This window comes from Verticillium nonalfalfae, assembly GCF_003724135.2.
Source record: "Verticillium nonalfalfae strain VnAa140/NRRL 66861 chromosome Unknown scaffold_3, whole genome shotgun sequence".
Lineage (NCBI taxonomy): Eukaryota > Fungi > Ascomycota > Sordariomycetes > Glomerellales > Plectosphaerellaceae > Verticillium > Verticillium nonalfalfae.
In genome coordinates, this window is record NW_021167228.1 from 156,284 (window position 1) to 173,757 (window position 17,474).

Consider the following 17,474-nt stretch of genomic DNA (forward strand, 5'->3'; position numbering starts at 1 on the left):
ACAGCTTGAGATGCAACCTCGGATTTGTTTTGACATTACTGTCGTACACACTCACCGTGGAAGCACGTCACGGGGGTGGAATTGCTTTATCGCCGACTTCGCACCGTTTCATGATCATACCTCCTGCATGAACCGCATGTGGCTCAAGGACAAAAACCCTTCATCTTCGCTTCGCTATGCAAACAAAATCAAGGGACCTTCCCAGCCTATCTAAAAAAGCGTATGGCTCGCACCGATCGAAAGCATCCTACCACTCCAAAGCCGCCCTGGCAGCCTCGGCGCCGAGCTCCTTGATCACCGGCTCAAGCACGCTCCTCTCGGCAGCTAGTCTGGTGGCCTGCTTGACCCGTGAGTAGAAGACGGGACAATCTTTGCTATCGCACGCCACGTCATCGAGAGGCGGCAGCACCGCGCAGCTACGGCACAGCTTGACGACGTCGAGATATCTCTTTTCCTCGCGCATAAGACGACTCTGCAGGTTGAGGATGCTCGGCGGGACGTCGCTGCGGCACCGCTCGCAGAGCGTGCCCTCGACCTTCATCTTGACGTCGCAGACGATGCACGAGGCCGACTTCATGTAGCTCTCGAGAGTTTTCCGGCTGGTTCCCTGGCCCTGGCCTTGCCCTAGGCCCTGACCCAGGCGCGTTGCTGCGCCCGTGCGCTGCTCGAGGCGGCGCACGCGCTGCACCTTGGGCATGTCGTCGTACCACTGGCGAACGTTGGCGCCCACGAGGTTGAAGATGCGCTCGAGCGGCGGGATGAGATTCTTCGATATGTAGTACTCGGCGTCCAGCTGTGATTGCGAGTCGCGCAGGAGCGTTTCGGGAGCGACGCAGCGGTCGATTAGTCGAGCGCCCGGCGCGCCGGTGACCACGACGTAGGGCACACGCTCGCCGTACTGCGGCTCTGCGCGGGCGTCTTCGAGCATGCGCTTCGTGCTGATCATGGCGCCCGGCGGCGGCGGGCCCTTGTCGCTGTACGAGCCGAGCTTGACTTCCTTGGCGAAGCAAAAGTCCTGAATGGAGACGGTGCCGCGCATGATCTTTTCGCATTGCGCTTGAAAGTATCCCTTGACCTGGCTCAGGTCGGCTGTCTCGAACAGGAGCTTCAGGGCCTTCTCTTCAATCTTCTGCTCGGCCGGGGTGCCGTCCCGTCTCACCGTTTCGATGCCTTTGGCGTCAAAGTCGGGCTTGACCTGGTTCTTGCTCTCGTATTTGTAGCCGACGTAACGCTTTTTGGCGAGAAGGACACACGGGTGGTAAACCTTCTCGAACTTGAGTTTGATGGGCCTCGGGTTCATGTCGGTAATCTCCTTGGCAATCTCGTTACCAATGTCGAAAGCCTGATCTTTTGTGATGCCCTTGAGGTGGATGAACAAGCTGTCTGTGTCACCATACACCACCTCAGCGTTCCACCGCTCTTGTGAGTGGATGAAGGCAATCGCTCTTTCAAGGGTCTCTCGTCCAGTCTGTACGATGCTGTCCGCAATCTCTGAGCAGGGCATGCGTCCGGAAAAAGAGGCCGAGGTGTAGCCGTATGTGACGTTTGCCAACAATTTGAGGGCCAGCTGTCTGTTGTTGAGGAGCTGCTGCAACGACCTGTCATCCTTGTCCTGCTTCATCCCGCTCTTAACCATAACTCGAGTTTCGAGGATCTCGCCAAGCATCTTAGCTAGCAAAGACTTGCGGATCTCAGGCTTCGCGAACATCATGCCATTGGGCGTGATGTTGATGTGGTCTTTCAGCAACTCGAGGAGTCGTTGATGTCTTTTGTACTCAGTAAATCCCATCTTGTTCATACCCCTCCAATTGGTGATACGACCAAGAAACGTGGAGTAGCACAGGTTATATGCAATCATAACACTTGGATACAGACTCTGAAAGTCCAAGACGAGCACTGGGCTGCTGTAGAAGGCGCTTTGTGGCTCCATAACTAGCGGTAAGCACTCTAGGGCGTTCTGACCGCCCACTTGCTGCCTGCTGGGAGAGACAAGGATGAAGTTCTCGGGCTTCGCAATACGAAACATGATGGACTCAACCTTATACTGGGAGCCGCGAGAGAAGACTGAGAAAAAGTCCACGCCGAGCAGCCGAGCCTGTTCGCTGGTCCGCGGAATCAGCTCATTCGCCTCTATGATGTCGATGTCCAGTCGTGTACGGCTCAGATAGTAACGCAGCAGCTTGCTCATATCGCGATGCATGCCGCTCTTGTACCACTTCGTGAGAGTGCTCCACGAATAGTGAGGTATACGCCGGTGCAGCAGATGCCATACGACGTTCTCCATGCTGTACTGCAGCAGGTTCAGCTCCCCGCGCATGGCTCTCCAAACATTGATCATGTGTCTGCCAGTAACGCGGATGGTCGACGTAGTATTGAAGCCCCAACGGTCATTCTCTTTGCCAATTCTTCCATGTGAGTTGCTTTTCATGCGAGAGAATTCGTCGCAGAGATCGTAATCGTACTTGACGCGGGCGCGTTCGATGAGGTAGCCCCAGGAGCTTCCGTGAACTTCGTATCCCGTCAAGATGTCGGGATCATGGGTTCGCACAATCTCCACCATCCGCACGAAGAGGTCTAATTCTTCCATCTCCTCGACTACCTCGACAGATGTTTGCCGTCGTACCCTCTCCGCCAAGCTCCCATCAGAGGAAAGCAAGACTATGCCTTGGATCATGGCCCCGGCAGCTTCCTGACTAACGCTTATCGAACCATCAGCTTTGATTGACCAGAAAATGCACTGGACCTCATCGTGCTCCGGATCAGGCACAAGATGACCCCTCGTGTTAACATGCACCTCCAAGCTCATTGTACTCATATACTGAATCTCATGTTTGATGCCACTTGACTTCTTCTTCTGGGTATACTTGAATCCGTGAGTGTTTCGTGGTGTTGGCCCATCAATCTGAGAGTAATGATGGTTCATCTTGGGGCTCTGCAATGACTTGAGCGCGGAATCTGATTTTGACTTTCGTTTCGTCTGCTTTGTCTCCCACCAGATCTTCACCTCTCTGTAACTGGGAGGAGGCTTGGCGATTTCCCAGCCTCTAAAGGAGCACATTGCGCGTTGCTCATCGCCAAGAGCTTCATCAAATGCTGGGCTGTCCGTTTCCTCGTACATGCCACCACCTTGCAAGACACGCTTAGGATCAAAATCCGGAAGGTAAGGTAAAGTATTGCTCTCCAGACGAAACTCTTTGCCAGCATACTCTCGAGGTTTCAGAGGGACGTCCGACTCATTGCTGTAGTACGCATCTTGATAAATAACGTCCGGCGTGTGGCCATCGCCGAGACTTGTGGTAACATCTGCCTTCGAGGGCGGCAAAGACCCAATGAGAAGAATGACTTTTCCGTCAGATACGGCCTGCAGTGCATTCAATGCACAGCATGATGTGTTTGACGAGCTCGAAGCCTCGTCTGCAATTTTGCCAACGTTGGTCATTCCAGCCAACGGGACTTTTGAGCCGTTCTCTCCTGTCAACAAAACAACTGTATTGAACAACACGTGTTTTTCTGGCGAGCCCGAAGATGAAAAGTTGTCTTTGTCGATCTGACTGAGACGCAACTTGGTATTTGGGTCGTCTTGGCTCTTGACAACCGGAAAACCCAATGCATGGCTGGCTCGCCCCGGCGGTAATATCTGTCGACCATTGGGTCCAGTCGAACTCCTGAATGTGGGTGACAACCACTTGCTCGGCAGCTTCGTTTCGGGGACGGAAGCAACATTCGGCAGAACCCTAAACTTGTCCTCTTGTTTTCTTGCAGCTGTGTTGTGCTGGGATAGTGTATGGCCGGAGTTCGGGCGCTTAGATTCGTTTCCCAACACAGCAGAGGCTCGTCGTTTTACAGACGTGTTGAACAGGCTCTTGGATTCCCGTGCTCCACGCCGTTTGCTGACCATGTTGTCGACTTCCGCAATCGCAAGCAGCTCTCTTGGAATAGGGATAACGTGAGGGATGCCAGTTGTCAGCCGACTAATGCAGACGCCCTTGAACGGCCCTACTACGGGTGTCGTCTCCCGCAGAATACCTCGTTGCCCGGCACTTGACCCTTTCCTGGGCGTCCTGTGAGTATTGAGAGTTGGCGCAGCCTCGTTAAGAATTTTTCTCGAATCCTCCTTCGCGGCAGCAGTTGAAAAGTTGACAGCTGGAAGCCAGTCCTCGTCAGAGTCGTTCGGGAAGTCGTTCGCATCAAGCAAGTGCTTGTCGATAATCTTTTGCTCGTCAACATCGATGCTGCTGGCTGGATTCTCATCAGGGGCGGTGATCTCTGTCACCAAACCAAGCGCAGGCATCAGATTCGCTGGAAATAAATCTTCGACTGACTGCAAAGCAGTCTTGACCGAGTTTGCCAAAGGATGCTGTTCGACGAAGGTATCAAAGCCGGGCTGGCTTTGATCTTCTTGGTCTCTCTCTGCATCGATCAGTCTTTCTAGGTCCTCTCGGTACTCCTCCTCGTGTATCCAGCCTGGAAGTCCTGTCTGTCGAATATTTGCCGACATGGATACGAGGACTTCGGCTGGAAAGGGGCTACTGCCTGGCTGAGCATTTGTCATTCGGAGCTTGCGTCTCCTTGTTTCGTCTTTCCAAAGCCCGGCCATACTGTTGACCAATTTTAGATCCGAGCGGAGTGGTTTGACGCGTTCAACAAAATCGTGATGTAGCAGACGTTCCTTGATTACTTTGCGATTGGTGATATCCTGAACGCAGATGTCGACTTCAATTGCGCAACGACTCACCCTAGGGAGGTAGAAGTCGTCCAGGATGCTCACTGGCGGGATTGATTGGTCATGCCACAAGTGTAGCGAGTTCCCCTCCTCGGTACAACGCGGTACGGGCGCTCTGAAGTGAACAGTTGAAGCATCGAGAAACCCACACCCGTAGAGATTGAAGTCGGTCATGAATTGCAACAAGTACTGGAGATGGGCCTCATAAGGTTGAAATTTCCGCTTCATGATGACGCCCTGTTGGAAAAGATCTGCCAGGCGTGTCATGACAATGGGGTTGAACATGTAGATCTTGAGGAAGAACCTGTAACCGACATGGAACCCATAAAACGGGATCCCCTTGACGAGAGTGATTCGTGCTACAAACTTGGCATTTCTTGAATACTGATCACGGCGGTAACTGACTGCCAGCGCATGATCAATGGAAAGATGTAAACGATAGATGTATGCGCCAACTATTTTGATTAGCGACACCGAGTCCGTGTGCCAGGTTGTCCTCACCTTCATCTTGTTCGAGGCTGCCGCTATACTCGACATACATGTAGGGAAACGCTCCATGAATATGCGCGCATACTTTCTGGCCCGTCTCGGTGGACCCAAAAGCCCTCACAATAGGGACTTTTGGTCCCTTCGCGGCTTGGGAGGGGTGGACATCGTTCCGTAGTTGGGGATCAAACCGCGTCGACGTGCCTTGATAATGGTCCAAGCAGTTCAACCTGACCCGAAAGAGGTCCATGACTGGGATTTTCAGATCATGGAGGACGTTGCATTGCTCTACTGAGCGGCACCATTATGGAGGAAGCCAGGGTGAGACCTAATTGCAGGAGGAACGTGACGCGACTCCAGTGTGAGATGACTGCCTGCCTGCTCCAACGTGACAAGACTTAGTCGCGCGATCACGTGACACATATGTTACATAAGGAGCTTTCCCCATTCAGGATGCTCGATGTTATCTAATCGTTGACCCGAACCTCCGGCCGTTTTTTGATCCTTGTCGCCATCAAAGGGAAACGCGGTTGCTGCAAATACTTCCAAGTGCTGAAGCGGAAAGGCCCAGGTGACAACGAGAACAGCCTTGTATCGTCAGTATATTATTTGCTGCCGCCACAATGCCACCCCCGCCACCACGTCGGCCGGACTCCAAGACTGGCTCTGGCGCAGGAGCCGCCTCGAAAGAAGAGAACATCTACATTCCCTCCTTCATCAGTAAAAGGCCCTTCTATGCCGGCGAAGAAGGCGACGAACAAAACGACTACCTCGAGCATCAGCGTCTGCAGAAGAAGAATGAACAATCACAGTGGTATGATCGCGGTAGGAAGGCTGGCCCGGCCGCCACCAAATACCGAAAGGGTGCTTGCGAAAACTGTGGCGCCATGACGCATAAGGCCAAAGACTGCCTTAGTCGACCAAGAGCCAAGGGCGCAAAGTGGACGGGGCGCGACATCCAGGCGGACGAAGTGATTCAAGATGTCAAGCTTGGCTGGGATGCGAAGCGCGACCGGTGGAACGGATATGACTCCAAGGAATACCGCAGTGTCGTGGAAGACTTCAACCAGATGGAAGAACTGCGCAAAAAGGCGTTGCCGGCCAGAGATGATGAAGAGGACGAAGGCGCGAACGACGGCGACAAGTATGCCGAGGAAAACGATATGAGCAAGCACCAGAGCACCGCGACACGGCAGCTCAGGTTGCGTGAAGACACCGCCAAATACCTCCTGAATCTCGATTTGGATTCCGCCAAGTACGACCCGAAGACGAGAGCGCTCATTGATGGCGGCGCCACGAATGACAAGGCGGCCGATATGTTTGCCGAAGAGGGCTTCATGCGCGCATCAGGCGATGCAGGCGAATTCGAAAAGGCCCAGAACTACGCGTGGGAGGCGCAAGAGAAGACAGGCGATACGAGCCAGCACCTTCAGGCAAATCCTACCGCCGGTCAGTTCTACCGGAAGAAGCAGCTCGAAGAGGCTGAAAAGAAACGTATCGAGAAGGAGAAAAAGCTCCTCGAAATGTACGGCGACGACTCGCAGTACAAGATGCCGGATGAAGTCAAGAACATGGTCACCGAATCAGAGCGATATGTCGAATACGACGAAAGCGGTCTTATCAAGGGTGCACCGAAGGCCGTTGCCAAGTCAAAATACCCTGAAGACGTCTTGATGCATAATCACACGTCTGTTTGGGGTAGTTGGTGGTCAGACTTCCAATGGGGATACGCATGTTGTCATTCGTTTGTCAAAAACAGCTACTGCACAGGGGAAGAGGGCAAGGCAGCTCTGGATGCCTCTGAGCGGCAGAGAACCGGCCAGGCCTTGCTTGAAGCTGCATCATCCACGAAACCGGCCGAAAACCCGCTCGAGACGAAGCCCCAGAGCGAGGGTGCAGCAAAAAAGAGAACGGCAGAGGAGATGATGGGAGGGGTTTCTGAGGCTGAAATGGAGGAATACAGAAAAAAGCGCACAGCCGCAAACGATCCCATGGCAAGGTTCTTGGGCAAAGACGAACTTGTACAATGATATGACAGTCATACAATAATGATACCCTTCACATCTTCACAGCTTTTTGCGACTAGTACACATGATGGGACAACTTTATGGGTGATATCGTGGACAAAGTTTTGCTTCATGAAGGTCATGCCATTGATCCGTTGGCTAACGCCTGAAGTATGAACCGCCCAATGTCCATGGTGGGAATTTCCACCGCCCGACGCGTTTTTAAGAACCACCCAAAGCCTGTAGAAGATTGAATTGACGACAGATTTACTCTTCGTCCTCATCCTCCTCACCATCGTCGTTCTTCTCAGCCGACTTGGCCTTCTTGCGACGAATGCGACCAGGGCGACCGCCGCCGAAGGCCGAGGTAAGAGCGAAGTCGATGTGCTTCTGCGAGTCGAGACGGACAATGAACGAGGGGACGTTCACGATCTGCTTGCCGACGCGGATGTGGCGCTGGCGGATCAGGACACGGGCGTGGTGGATGGACTTGGCGAGACCGAGCTTGTAGACGCAAGTCTGGAGGCGGCGCTCAAGGAAATCCTCGACCTTAAGGGCAAGGACGTAATCGAGCTTCATACGGGACTCGTCGAGAACACCGACACGGACGAGACGGCGAATGAGCGCATTGCCCTCGAAGAGACGCTTGGGGTCCTTCTCGTCAAGAGTAAGGAGCTGACTGCGACATGTGTTAGAGATTGGACTTTCCTCGACAAGACTTGGTCCTCGTATTTTGGTAAGTCGAAGAAGGACATACCGAGCAGCACGACGAATCTTGGAGAGGGTGAGCTGGACACGCCAGACCTCACGCTTGTTGCGGAGACCGTACTCGCCAACGAGCTTGAGCTCGGAGTCACTGGAATATCGAAGTCAGTTTGGCGCTCACACGACATGAACAGAAGCAAGCTCATGTTCAGTGGCCGGGAGATACTGACAGACGGGCGGCCTCGAAGGGGCGACGCGGGACGCGCGAGGTCTTGGAGTAGGAAAGACTGTTCAAAGTATGTTAGCAAGGCGTCGTCTCTGAGCCCGAGGTATCGTCGTCGACTTACGGAGCCATCTTGCCGACTTGGTGCTTCGCAAACGTGGTTGACGAGGATTTGCGACCAGACTACAAAGTTCACGAACTGGAAAAAAGACTGGTTGTGCGGTGTGGAGCCCAGCATTGAAAGCTCGGGCCATCGTAGTATCACGTGAGGAAGAATTGCCCTAAGCATAGGGTAAGAGCAGTCACCCCGCTCCGGCAAGCGGGACACCCAATCAGCACCGCCCTGTCCACCTGCGAAGCACGGCGCACACACCCGACATTTTTTTCGCCTTGAACAAGTCGTCGCTTCTCAAGATCCAAGATCCTCAACACCAAACCGACGACCACCCCTCCGACGACAATATACCGACAAGATGGGTCACGCTGCGGGTCTTCGCGCGGGTACGCGTGTATGTGACAATTTCAGAATACCAACTCTCGATTGAACGAAACGCTGACGGAAGCGCGCAGTATGCGTTCTCCAGGAACTTCCGCCAGAAGGGCATGATCAAGCTGTCCACCTACCTCAGGCAATACCGGTACGATTGAACCACGACAATTCGACTCGGCACACGAGAAAACGGAAGTTTCTAACACGGATATTGCAGCGTCGGTGACATCGTTGATATCAAGGCCAACGGTGCTGTCCAGAAGGGGTAAGACGACTTCCACAAACCACCTACGCACCTGGCGACGCAGAAGCTGTCGCGGTGTCGGATGTCCGAGACGGCTGCTAACACCAGGAACAGTATGCCCCACAAGGTCTACCACGGCAAGACCGGCGTTGTCTACAACGTCAGCAAGTCCGCCGTCGGCATCATCATCTACAAGAAGGTCAAGCACCGCTACATCGAGAAGCGCATCAACATCCGCGTCGAGCACATCAGCCCCTCCCGGTCCCGAGACGATTTCCTGCGCCGCGTCAAGGAGAACGCCCGTCTCCGCAAGGAGGCCCAGGCCGAGGGCAAGACCGTCCTCCTCAAGCGTCTTCCTGCCGCTCCCCGCGACGCCCACACCATCTCCCTCAAGGAGAACGTGCCCGAGACCGTCACTCCCCTCGCCTACGAGACCACGATTTAAGGTGTTGTTTGTGGGAGGTGCTGAAAATGGTTGGGAAGGCGTATGCGCTATGTCGTCGAGGGGCTTGATGGCCATAGAAAAGGGTCCGCCCCTCATCCGAGTCACGGGCGGCGGCATGGACAGTGGTCTTCGGCATGAATGGAAGATATCACTTGCTTTTCTTGTGCATGGGGTGTTACACGTGAATCGGACAAATTTCAGCATGGAAAGGCATCGAGGTTTCGGCAAGGTCCATAGGGAATGAAAACCATGGCATCTCGGTATTCAAACCTGCAGCCCACCGTGTCACTTTGCTCTAGTCAGCACCCGTTCGCCGCAGCCGCCTTCATGTTGTAACATTGCACCCAACGCGATGACCGCGGCGGGTGGGCTCGTGTATCTACATGATAAGTTCAATGACGTGTTCCTTGTGAGAGGTTCGATGATATTGTTAGCACTGAAGTGTCATACACTGCAAGATTGCCATAGTCCGGTCGCTCCCGCCTAGACACTAGGATATCCGCCGCTTGCCAGAGCTGTGACTATTTCCTTTGCTGAGTGACACCGCCGCCGCATTCTCTGCTAGGCACGGTGTCGTCGCACTGCCCCACCATCCACTCAGACGAAGCATCATGGGGGCGATGAGCGGGTTCAATTTGGCTCTTGCTCTCTTCGCCACACCCAAAGCCGGCAACTTTTCTCAAGGACGACAGCCTTCTGTGCCCCTGCGGCAGTCACCGCGTCGCCAATATTTTGGTGAAATTTACATTGCCTTGAGACGGTTTGAGACACAATCCTCTCCCCCGTGAAGAAATTGTCAAACTGCATTTCGTTCCCTGGCTGGGCGTTATGTAAGCCATAAATATGGGGAGCGAAGCCAACACCACCCACCTCAGGTACCTTCCAATTGGCGGCAGCCTGGCGTTGGGCGCATGAACGTCTTGGCGCAGCGTGCAGCTTGCGCATCATCGTCACCCAGCCACCACGCCGCCCACCACGAATCTCCTGGAGCTCCCACATTGACATTCGTCACTGCTGACGACTGCCACCCAGCGCTTTGCTTTCCAATTTGCAGCACCGAATCATTCGGCTCGCTTCCTTCTCAACGCTGCCGTCACGAAGTATCAACTGAAGAAGGCGACGGCTGCCCCTCAGCAATCGGAGCCTCATATACTCTCGTAACCGAGGCGCTGTGATACCGTCTCCAGCCATTTCCCCTCTCGACAATAAGGATTTTCGGCTAGCGCCACTCAAAGCCATCGGCCAAGATGTCTTCGTCGCTGCAGACTTCGCACACCAAGTATGCAACGCGCTCGTTCCGCCTCCGTTATACGACTGCTGATGCTCTGAACCAGGACCGACCAGGAGCTTGCTGTTAGTATCAAGAAAGCTACCAGTGCCGACGAGACGGCTCCAAAGCGCAAGCATGTCCGTGCCTGCATTGTATACACATGGGACCATCGGTCTTCTCAGGCATTTTGGTCGGGCATGAAGGTGTATGTCTCGCTTCCCCTCCTCTCCTAGCATCATACATGGCATTGTGCAGTGCTGACCAGATTTCCCTAACAGCCAGCCCCTCCTCGCCGACGAGGTCCAAACCTTCAAGGCGCTGATTACCGTCCACAAGGTCCTGCAAGAGGGCCACCCTTCAACACTTCGGGAGGCCATGTCGCAAAAGAGCTGGGTCGATGGGTTGGGCCGCGGCTTGGCCGGAGAAGGTGTCAGGGGCTACGCCCCGCTCATCAGGGAGTACGTCTACTACCTTTTGGCGAAGCTATCTTTCCATCAGCAGCATCCCGAGTTCAACGGAACGTTCGAGTACGAGGAATATCTCAGCTTGAGGGCGATCAACGATCCGAACGAGGGCTACGAGACCATCACCGACCTCATGACCCTGCAGGACAAGATTGAGCAGTTCCAGAAGCTCATCTTCTCCCACTTCCGACATGCGGGAAACAACGAATGCCGCATCTCTGCCCTGGTGCCCTTGGTGCAGGAGAGCTACGGAATTTACAAGTTCATCACCAGCATGCTGCGCGCCATGCACTCTACGACTGGCGATGACGAAGCTCTCGAACCCCTGCGCAGCAGATACGAGGCGCAGCACTACCGTCTCACCAAGTTCTACTACGAATGCTCCAACCTTCGCTACCTCACAAGCTTGATCACGATTCCGAAACTCCCGCAAGACGCCCCGAACCTACGCGCCGAGGATGACGAGGCTCCTGCACTGCCGGCACGGCCCAAGCAGGAGATTGAACGGAACCCCACGCCTGTGCCCGAGCCCAAGTCGCAAGAGCCAGATGACATGAACGAGTTCTGGCAGAGCGAACTCGACCGCCAGAACCGCGAGTACGAGGAGCAACAGCGAGTGCTCGAGGAGAGGCAGAACGCACAGCAAATGGCTCAACAGCAAGCTGCGCTGCAGGCCCAGAGGGACTTTGAGGAACAGCAGCGACAGCTCATGGAGCAGCAGAAGCGCGAGCAAGAAGCGCTGATGCAGCAGCAAATGCAGTACCAGACCCAGGGAAGGCTAGCCGAGCTCGAGCAGGAGAACTTCCGGGCACGGTCGCAGTACGAGCAGGACCAGCTGATGCTGCAGCAATACGATCAGCGGGTGAAGGCCTTGGAGAACGAGCTGGCCCAGATCCAGGGCAACTACGGCCAGCAAATGTCGAGTCGCGATGACCAGATTGCAGCCCTGCAGGAGCAGGTCAACACCTGGCGGACAAAGTACGAGGCGCTCGCCAAGCTGTACTCCCAGCTTCGCACAGAGCACCTCGACCTACTCAACAAGTTCAAGACGGTGCAGCTCAAGGCAGCCTCGGCTTCCGAGGCGATAGAGAGACGCGAGAAGCTCGAGCGCGAGATCAAGACGAAGAACCTAGAGCTTGCCGACATGATCAGGGAGCGAGACCGTGCCCTTCACGACAAGGACCGCGCGTCGGGCAGCAGCAAGGACGAGGTTGAGAAGTTGAAGCGCGAGCTCCGCATGGCCCTCGACAAAGCGGATAACCTGGAGAGGAGCAAGGGCAACGAGCTGTCCACGATGCTGTCCAAGTACAACCGCGAGATGGCCGATCTCGAGGAGGCGCTGCGCATCAAGTCCCGCGCTCTCGAAGACGCGCACTCCAAGGTTGCCAATGGCAACACTGACATCGAGCAGCTTCTGCGCGACAAGGAGGAAGAGCTCGAGGTCTACAAGGCGGGCATGGACCAGACCCTCATCGAGCTCAACGAGCTGCGACAGAATCAGGGCGAGACGGACCACGCTCTGGACGGCCAGATTGATGCGCTCATCATGGCCAATCTTGACAAGATCAACGACATCATCGACTCGGTGCTGCAGTCTGGTGTTCAGCGCGTGGATGATGCGCTCTATGAGCTGGATTCTACAATGCAGGCAGGCAATCAGAACGCCTCGCCTTCCTACGTGCTGTCGCAGATCGAGAAGGCGTCCTCGAACGCCATGGAGTTCGCGACTGCCTTCAACAACTTTATTGCCGACGGGCCAAACAGTACGCACGCCGAGCTTATCAAGGCGATCAACATTTTCGCTGGTGCTATTGCCGATGTGTGCAGCAACTCCAAGGGTCTCACGCGCCTCGCGACGGACGAGAAGAGCAGCGATACGCTCCTCAACGGCACCCGACAGTCGGCGCAAGCCGCCGTTAAGTTCTTCCGCGGTCTCCAGAGCTTCCGTCTCGAAGGCATGGACCCGATCCAGAAGACGGACGTTGTCATCAACAGCAACAATGATGTGCAGATGAACCTCCAAAAGCTGAACAAGTTTGTCGAGACGTTTGCGCCCGGCGCGGGCAAACTGGCGGGCAAGGGCGACCTCGGCGACATCATGGACCAGGAGCTGAGCAAGGCAGCCGACGCCATCGCGGCGGCCGTGCAGAGGTTAGCCAAGCTCAAGAACAAGCCGCGGGACGGGTACTCGACATACGAACTCAAGGTGCACGACTCGATCCTCGATGCGGCCATGGCTGTGACCAATGCCATCGCGCAGCTCATCAAGGCGGCAACGGTGACACAGCAAGAGATTGTGCAGGCGGGCCGGGGCTCGTCCTCGCGACAAGCCTTTTACAAGAAGAACAACAGGTGGACCGAGGGTCTCATCTCGGCGGCCAAAGCCGTCGCGTCGTCGACCAACACGCTCATCGAGACGGCGGACGGGGTGCTCTCGAACCGTAACAGCCCGGAGCACCTCATCGTCGCGTCCAACGATGTGGCTGCCTCGACAGCCCAGCTCGTCGCCGCCAGCCGTGTCAAGGCCGGCTTCATGAGCAAGAGCCAGGAAAACCTCGAGTCGGCGAGCAAGGCCGTCGGTGCGGCCTGCAGAGCGCTCGTGCGCCAGGTGCAGAGCATGATCAAGGACCGCCAGCAGGACGAGGAGCAGGTCGACTACTCCAAGCTCGGCGCCCACGAGTTCAAGGTGCGCGAGATGGAACAACAGGTACGTAAACCAACACAGGCCCCCGCGGACACAGAGACAGATGACGCTCGCCACCATCGGAGCACCCGGTGCGGCACGGTCATCTGCCCCCACGCGACGCGAAAAGACGGCAAAGAGGGCAATTGTCAAGGTGAGAAAGCGAATGTAGTAAAAGATGCTGACGTTTTTCGCGCACTGTACAGGTCGAGATCAAGCAACTCGAAAATGCTCTTGCAGCAGCACGACACAGGTTGGGAGAGATGCGCAAGATCTCGTACCAAGAGGACTAGAGCTGCATCAGCGCCCGCAGCTAAGGGCTGTTTCCCCCAAGAGAAGGCGCGATCATCTTGGCAAGCTAGTCATGTCTCGCGATGGAACGTTTCCTCCGCAGAAGGGGACAGGGGGGCAGGGATGAGAGGTGGCGAGGCGTCGAAGTCGGGAGAGGGCACGGGACTTCCACTGCCTGTCTCCCGTCTCTTTGCCTCTTGTAAGGATCGTCAGAGTTAGTGTCTTATCCGAAATACAAGCCAGGCTTTTGTTGGTTCGCTTGCGGTCTGGGACAAAGCATAGTCTTGTGTCTTTCCAGGTCCACCCTCTATCGACGTCTTCTCACCCGCTCTGTGGCACTTGGCCGCTTAGTCGTTTCGCCGCTCAGCTTGAGCCGGCGTCCCCTAGCTGCAACCGTCCAGCCACATGCTTTCCTCTAGCCTCTGCTTGTTAGCTGAGCGAAGCATGGAAAGAATGTTCCATCACGGCCGCTTGGACGGAACTCCCGGCTTGTAGTCTCGATCGGTCTTTGACGGCACTGATATGACATGCGTCGTTCACACACAAGCGTCAGATTCCAGTGTTGCGAAGCGACGTGTGAGCTAAGGAGTTCCCGCTGTTGAAGTGTCGTCAGGTTTTTAGTCTCCCAAGGATGTACAAGGTGCAGCTTGGCAGCTTGTCATGAGACAGACGGCCAGCTGTCAGAGACCCCATGCTTTACGGTGTACCAATGGGGTCATTCCCGGGCCCTGGTGTGCTTGCAGCAGGAGATGCAGCTCGGTCGCCTGTCTTGCGAGAGACTACGGTCCTAGGAGACAGTCATTGTGCCATGGGTAAATTTCACATGGTCATTATGACGCGCAACAAAGAGAGCCGGAGATGTGACGGTGCATCGACAGGCCCAACGTGTAGATGATTGACCCGTGACCTTCACTAGGATATCACATGTTGAAGAGAAGAGGACCATAGAATGGGGAAAAGAAAATACGGATTCCGGCGGCGCAAACCTGAGGCGCTTTGCGGTGGCATGCGCCTTGATGACAAAACTTCGCCAAGTCGTTGGGCCAGAAGTCCTTGTCACACAGCTGCGACCTTTCCGTCCAAGATCATGCAACGGCGTCCGGCCTCCATGTGCTGGGCATTGAAAATGATTGGATGCTAAGACCAGCCGCCAAGAGCTCTTGGGCTGGTTGTCAGAAGATAGCAAGGGGGCCGGGCTTTGACTCTGGTGCCCGGTCCCGAAGCTGACCGGCGTGGGCCCGTAACCAGTTCGCCCAAAGAGGGTCATACCAGGGCGTACAAGAGCGCCTGACAGACTGAACGCTGTGTTATGCAGCAATCACAGGATCTTGCTGATTATCCGCAGCGCATATTCCCGGCCTGTTTCGCTGTTTCTGTAGAACCTAGGATGACTCATGATGTTTTTGTCTCATGTAGGCTGTAGGACCAGTGTCTGCAGCTAGAATGCTACCGCTTCGTCGCAACACAGGTCCGTGCCTTGCGAAATAGCAACATTCGCAGGACCATTTGACTTTGCCCTCAATGGGGAAGGGCAAGCGATGCTCGGCATCGTGAGTACGAAATGCATGGTTCACCACTATCTCGTCGATAAGTATTCGAGTTGATGCTAGCACGCAAAGTGGCATCTGGACATTGGAGGTGGGGCATACTGATGGACTTGTTTTCTCTTTGCCCGTTCCTCATTGCCCTGGATTGTCTTGCTCCAATTCCTTGGAGCTAACAACGCTAGCACTTTGTTCAGCCGTTCCTAAGTTCCTTGTGACTTTTGCCCATCGCAAACACTCTAGTCTCTCGCTTGCTGCAGCTCACCTCAGATTCGACAGGCGAGGAGGCAGATATGCCTTTGGTTTGACAGACTGCGGGCGACCCTAGCGAAGGAGATGGCTTGGCATTGTAACTGCGGTGGTCCGGCGGTCGAGGCTCTTCCAAATAGCCCCTGTGCCAATCGAACCTCCACAATACCGACATCCAGGCACTCGTCACGGTTCCAATCCAACGCCCAAAGCGGACAAAGAAGAATGGGGAATCTGAGAGCCGAGTAACAACTGGATTCGATGGCAGCGGAACGGCTACTCCGACAGAGCTATGTGTGAACCGCGACCAAATTGAATGCCAAAGATTCGTCGTTACACAAGCTGCGGATCATCATGACATCTAAGCCAATCATAAGGATCATATCGCGGCGCTGGGCTTTTTTGCATGCGGCGCAGTTCGGGGAGTCGGACTTCACAGCGATAAAATAGTGTCTCGAGTTGCAACAGGTGAGTGCTTCTCAACAAGCCACGGTCCAAAGCGTTTTGCAGAGGGTTGCGCGTGCCATGTCCTAGCACCCACCCTATCACCCCAGCGTGTGAGTCTTGGAGCTTCCGCGTCCGTGACGGTCAGACGCTGCCTGCAAGCAGAGCGTATCCCCCGAAGTCGATCAAGCACAGGCATATGACTGGTGTCCGCTTCCCCGAGGCCAGCACTGCGAAATTCCAGGGTCGGTGGAAAGCAACCTTTGTTGAACTGGAATCTTGCATGGACCACTCGGGGGGTGGTAGCCGGATCAGAAGTATGCGCAAGAGAAAGGTGTACCAACTCAGCACAACAAGGAGCAAAAAGTTTCTCCATGCGGCTCTTCGCTCGAGCAAACAAGAGTAACGCAGTTTCATGAACTCGTCATGAAGGTTGATTCGATGTCCAGATAAGCAGACCTCCTTACAGCAGAGTATTGGTCATGCATGTTTCCTACTGTGCGGCAGTGGCTTGAAGAGGGATTTTCAGCATTGGTACTTCGAACTGAAGGAAACTTGCGCATCCAACAACCATGGAACACGGCAACGTTTTGAACGACGGATCGCTGGGGGATCCTCGCACCCGGACGTTTCTTGTGTTGCATACGTCTCCATTGCCTGCTGCTTGCAAGATGTGGCCGGCGTGCGATTCGGTGGAGTTTGTCCTGGCCGAGACGCGCCAAAGGATCAAGGAGGGGGATTATTTGTCGTAACTCGCGAATTGGAGTTCAGTTTCGGCATGACGGTGGAGATAGAGGAGCAATTGAACCGGACAGCACCTTGAGCAATAGGCCCCGCTGAAGAAAGTCAATGGTTTCGGGCGCCGTAGTACCCGAATGCCAACTTTTGCCGCCCATCCTCTAGAGGACAAAAAGAAATGGGACGTGATAGAAAAGGTGCCATTGGGTTCAACTCTTGGTTTAGGCGAGCGTATTAACAGTAGGTACTTCGAGCAGGGTCACAGGCAGGCAATGCGCCATGATACGTTGGTTTGCATCGCCCAGTAGCGGGGATAGCGTTATGTCGGCCTCGTACCCTACTCGTGTGGAGAAAGGCGCATGTAGGGGCGTGCTGAAGTGCCACTACTAGCGCGGTTGGCAAGCAGTGGTGATGTTGTTGGAGAACGACGGATGTTGGATAGAGGAGGATGCCGTCGGGGCTCCTCGTC

General features: G+C 55.0%; 5 protein-coding genes across 5 annotated transcripts; 3 read left to right on the forward strand and 2 right to left on the reverse strand.

Moving 5' to 3' along the window:
* Positions 1–247: 247 nt before the first annotated feature.
* On the reverse strand, positions 248–5,459 carry REV3L (DNA polymerase zeta catalytic subunit; the record flags this gene model as incomplete). The annotated part of the gene is made up of 4 exons (XM_028639152.1): positions 248–4,533; positions 4,600–4,696; positions 4,736–5,178; positions 5,225–5,459. The coding sequence occupies 4 exons, from the start codon at positions 5,457–5,459 to the stop codon at positions 248–250; spliced, it is 5,061 nt and encodes a 1,686-aa protein (XP_028499059.1).
* Positions 5,460–5,832: 373 nt separating this feature from the next.
* Positions 5,833–7,239, forward strand: SLU7 (mRNA splicing protein; the record flags this gene model as incomplete). Its single annotated transcript, XM_028639153.1, has 1 exon — positions 5,833–7,239. The coding sequence occupies one exon, from the start codon at positions 5,833–5,835 to the stop codon at positions 7,237–7,239; it is 1,407 nt and encodes a 468-aa protein (XP_028499060.1).
* A 243-nt stretch (positions 7,240–7,482) lies between these two features.
* Positions 7,483–8,275, reverse strand: RPS9 (40S ribosomal protein S9; the record flags this gene model as incomplete). Its single annotated transcript, XM_028639154.1, has 4 exons — positions 7,483–7,894; positions 7,973–8,071; positions 8,151–8,207; positions 8,268–8,275. 4 exons carry the CDS (start codon positions 8,273–8,275, stop codon positions 7,483–7,485), a joined length of 576 nt encoding a protein of 191 aa, XP_028499061.1.
* Positions 8,276–8,616: 341 nt separating this feature from the next.
* D7B24_004992 (uncharacterized protein) lies at positions 8,617–9,322 on the forward strand (the record flags this gene model as incomplete). The annotated part of the gene is made up of 4 exons (XM_028639155.1): positions 8,617–8,652; positions 8,714–8,781; positions 8,851–8,898; positions 8,992–9,322. The coding sequence occupies 4 exons, from the start codon at positions 8,617–8,619 to the stop codon at positions 9,320–9,322; spliced, it is 483 nt and encodes a 160-aa protein (XP_028499062.1).
* Positions 9,323–10,569: 1,247 nt separating this feature from the next.
* SLA2 (sla2 Src like adaptor 2) lies at positions 10,570–14,032 on the forward strand (the record flags this gene model as incomplete). The annotated part of the gene is made up of 4 exons (XM_028639156.1): positions 10,570–10,601; positions 10,657–10,729; positions 10,875–13,763; positions 13,946–14,032. 4 exons carry the CDS (start codon positions 10,570–10,572, stop codon positions 14,030–14,032), a joined length of 3,081 nt encoding a protein of 1,026 aa, XP_028499063.1.
* Positions 14,033–17,474: the final 3,442 nt, after the last annotated feature.